This window comes from Cucurbita moschata, unplaced genomic scaffold, assembly GCF_002738365.1.
Source record: "Cucurbita moschata cultivar Rifu unplaced genomic scaffold, Cmos_1.0 Cmo_Scf00018, whole genome shotgun sequence".
Classification (NCBI taxonomy): domain Eukaryota; kingdom Viridiplantae; phylum Streptophyta; class Magnoliopsida; order Cucurbitales; family Cucurbitaceae; genus Cucurbita; species Cucurbita moschata.
The window spans coordinates 4,325,791-4,329,298 of NW_019268534.1; the positions used below are offsets into that span (position 1 = coordinate 4,325,791).

General features: G+C 37.5%; 1 protein-coding gene across 2 annotated transcripts in view; it reads left to right on the forward strand.

Annotated features, from left to right (window-relative positions):
- The first annotated feature begins 195 nt into the window (after window positions 1-195).
- Window positions 196-3,508, forward strand: part of LOC111456069 — a 19,479-nt gene continuing 16,166 nt past the window's right edge. The window contains exons 1-4 of one of the 2 annotated variants that reach the window (XM_023097800.1): window positions 196-723; window positions 945-1,329; window positions 2,124-2,240; window positions 2,334-2,413. In XM_023097800.1, coding sequence (XP_022953568.1) covers window positions 599-723; window positions 945-1,329; window positions 2,124-2,240; window positions 2,334-2,413 — 707 coding nt within the window. In that variant the 5' untranslated portion in view covers window positions 196-598. Of the gene's footprint in view, window positions 724-944; window positions 1,330-1,782; window positions 1,901-2,123; window positions 2,241-2,333; window positions 2,414-3,508 lie in introns of those variants that run through there. The other variant, XM_023097801.1, reaches the window with a different exon arrangement.

Below are 3,508 nucleotides of genomic sequence, written 5' to 3' on the forward strand. Positions count from 1 at the left end.
AAAAAAAAAAAAAAAAACTCATGTTTTTTTTTTATAAATTTTGACAAAAAAAAAAAAGATGTGAAAAGATTTTTTCAAAGTCATTTAAAATTTAAAAATGAATTATAAATAAATAAATAAATAAATATATATTAATTTAAAAAATAAAATATTTTGTTTGAAGAGTATAGGAATTAAGATATGAAAGAACAATTTTAGGGTGCGATACGGTGTTTTCCATTCCTTCCATTTTCTTTCGTTTCCTTTCCCGCGCCCACAACCGCGGAGTGAGACTGAGAAAGCGACTCATCTTTTATCGTGCAATCTCATCTTCCCACCGTCGCCGGCACCGGCAACGGCGCACCGGTACCGTCACCGTCACCGTCACCGTCACCATCACCTGACTCCCTCACTGGGCTTTGTTGATCAACGGACTCTTCTTTTGTTTTCACTCTGAACTGGTGTCTGCGGTTTCCATTTTCTGGCCATCCAGGAACAAGATTAACCAACCGAGAACAAGACCCTCTTTCCGAATCCCAATCATCCACCGCCATGGATTCCCTTCTCAACTTGCTTCCCATTTTCTTATCCTAATCCCACTTCCAGACCCCTCCGGTCAATGACTTCGATGGCGCTTACGAAGACACAACTATTGGCCCGCTGGCGAAGCATCGAGGAAGAAGACGATAGCGGCCATGGCTCACAACTACAACCTGATCGTTTTAACCAGCTTAAAGAGGAATGGTATGTATTTGCCTCTCATCCACCTGCCCAACTCTGCCTTTCCTCTCTAGCTCACTGCAAATGTTGCTAGAACAGGACTCTCATTATCCCATTGACATTTTTGCGGCATCGTTAGTATTAAGTTACATATTGCAATTTTGCTATTTTCTGTGTTTTCTCAAGTATAGAATGTTTCGCGTCTTTTCAAGTTAAGTTGCTCTACTTTGTTCTCGTTCTGTCAGGTTCGCAGATGCCTTCACGTTTTTGATTAGTTTGCCCCAAGACAATCACATTTGGTGTGGCTCTTGGGAAGTAATGGGGCCTCTTCTGGAAACATTTTACAATTATTTCAAAGATGAAAGCCATGACTCTCCTCTCAGGCGCCTATGGAAGAGGATCTCTATGGAGATGCAGCACTGTATACAGTGCATCTGCCAGCATCATGAAGCCAAAGATATGTATAGTTTGGAGTACGAGTTGAGTTCTATTGGACCCCTTCTTGATGTATTGAGAAGACTCGACGAGGAAAGGGTCACTCAGTACTTGAGAAATATCAATCACAGAATATCCCAGAATGAATATGATGCTGCACAGGATAATACTGAAGTTGTCAGTATCGTATATGAGGTTTGTCAGTTTCTGGCCCCATCCCCATCCCCATCCCCACCCTCTGTTACCTATTTTTCTAACACACATCTCAGTGATAGCTTCTCACTTTCAATATTTTCCTTGTTACTGCTGACTTGATATACAATTTCAAATGCTGATACATTTATAGGGAGAAATAGCAAAATTTTGTAGGCAGATTGAGAGATTTTAAGAAGAGGTTTGAGAGGTAGCCAGGTTTAATACATCCTTATGGGCGTTTGTTATCTGATCTTTTTGTAATTATGAGCTTCGTTTAATTCATTTGTCTATTTGGACTCTTTTTTTGTAGATTTTTTTTTATGCCCTTGTGCATTTGTTCATATTTATTAATGAAAGTTTGGTTGCTTACAAAAAAAAAAAAAAAAAAAAAAATGCTGATATATTTTATGGATTTAATCTTTGGTTTCATGGATTGTTTGGTTGGTTGAGAAGGCATTCTGTAAATGGTATCTACTGACGGTTTCTTGTGTCCATTGCAAATTTACATGGTGTGGGTATTGGAGGATGCTGAAGACTCTTGTTATCTTCTCTATCACCTTCATTTGCTAAGGTTTCTTTGCGATAATGTTTGCTACATAAAAGATTCTTGAGACATCTAAGGAATATCTATACTTGTTTCATATTGTATCATTACTACATGGATACATGCTGTTTTAATCGTTTCTCTTTGTAACATCTGCAAATGTATGATTGGAAAGTTGCAATCCTTCCACAATATTATGCAGTCGTATCCGCACGTGTGTTGACTGCACAAGTTTTCGTCTTATTAACAGGTTCTGATGTTTCCTGTCCTTCTGGAGGATCAATTGCTGTTCACTGAATTTGGGAAGTTTATCGAAACTGTAGATGATATTCATGAACTTGCTTTGGATGGTCAGCAACAGTTTCCGGTACTAAAGAGGAATACCTAATGATTTTGTCCTTTGTTTTTTAACAAGAAATATTCTCTTTATGATTCTTATTTTGTCCACATTGTCTGTCAGGGTGTGTATGCCCTATTTTTTTTCAGTAGAAGAGTGCGTTCTGTAGGACATCGCTTATCTGCATCAATGGGTAAACTGAGGTACCTTTCACCAAGACTTAGTCATCCATCGGTTTAACCATGTGAAATTTATTACCAATCCTGTTATTTTGTTGATGATTACTATTGTCATTCAGTAAAAACCCAATAACACTTTTTGTTGTTTATTGATGTTAGAGTAGAGTACTTCATCCAAACATGAAAGATTTTGTACAGTGAGCACAATTCACAAATCTTCATCTTGCGATCTGTGTTAACACGAGTTTGTTGGTCTTGCTCCTGCTGCAAGCAAAGTTGACCCAAAAGATCGCTCTGATACCAAATTGGAGTAGCTTAACGGACAAAGGAGAGTTTTTCCACAAAAAGTTTGATTATTAAAGCATCTTTATTATGACTGAAGTGTAATGGGTGCAAGAGAGTAACTCCCTATTTATAGAGAACTGAAAGTAAATTAAGAACTAAAATCTAGTGCTGGGGTCTTTTCTACAAAATCCTTGATGATGGACATGGGGGAAAAAGTAGAAGCAATGAATCCCACCTAGCAAAGACAATATGGAAAGGACATCAACCTAAAAAGGTGAAGTTCTTCCTTTGGGAAATAGCGCATAAAGCCATCAGCACAAGTGAAAATCTTCAAAAAAGAATGCCTTACATCACTCTCTCTCCAAATTGGTGTCCACTATGCAAGAAAGCAAACGAATCACAAAGTCACTTGTTTATGCAATGCACATACACTCAAAATTTCTGGACAACGATTCTTAATATATTCGGACGGCATCTAACATTTCCTAGGGAGGTAAAAGATTTTTTGGATATGGCCTTAACGTACCACCCTTTCAAGACCACAAAAGCCCTATTATGGAAAAACCTCATCATGACCTTCTTTTGGAATATGTGGAAAGAAAGAAATCAGAGAATATTTGCAGAAATGACACAGACCTACACAAAACTTTTCGACAATGTGGTTTACCAAGCTATATCTTGGTGTAAACTGTCTAATATTTTTACTTCCTATAGTTATACCTCCCTCATTGCAAATTGGGAAGGTCTTTTGTAAACATCATGGATTATACATCCCTCTTGTAAATTTCACTCATCAATGAAATTGTCTCTTCTCAAAAAAAAAAAAAAAAAAAA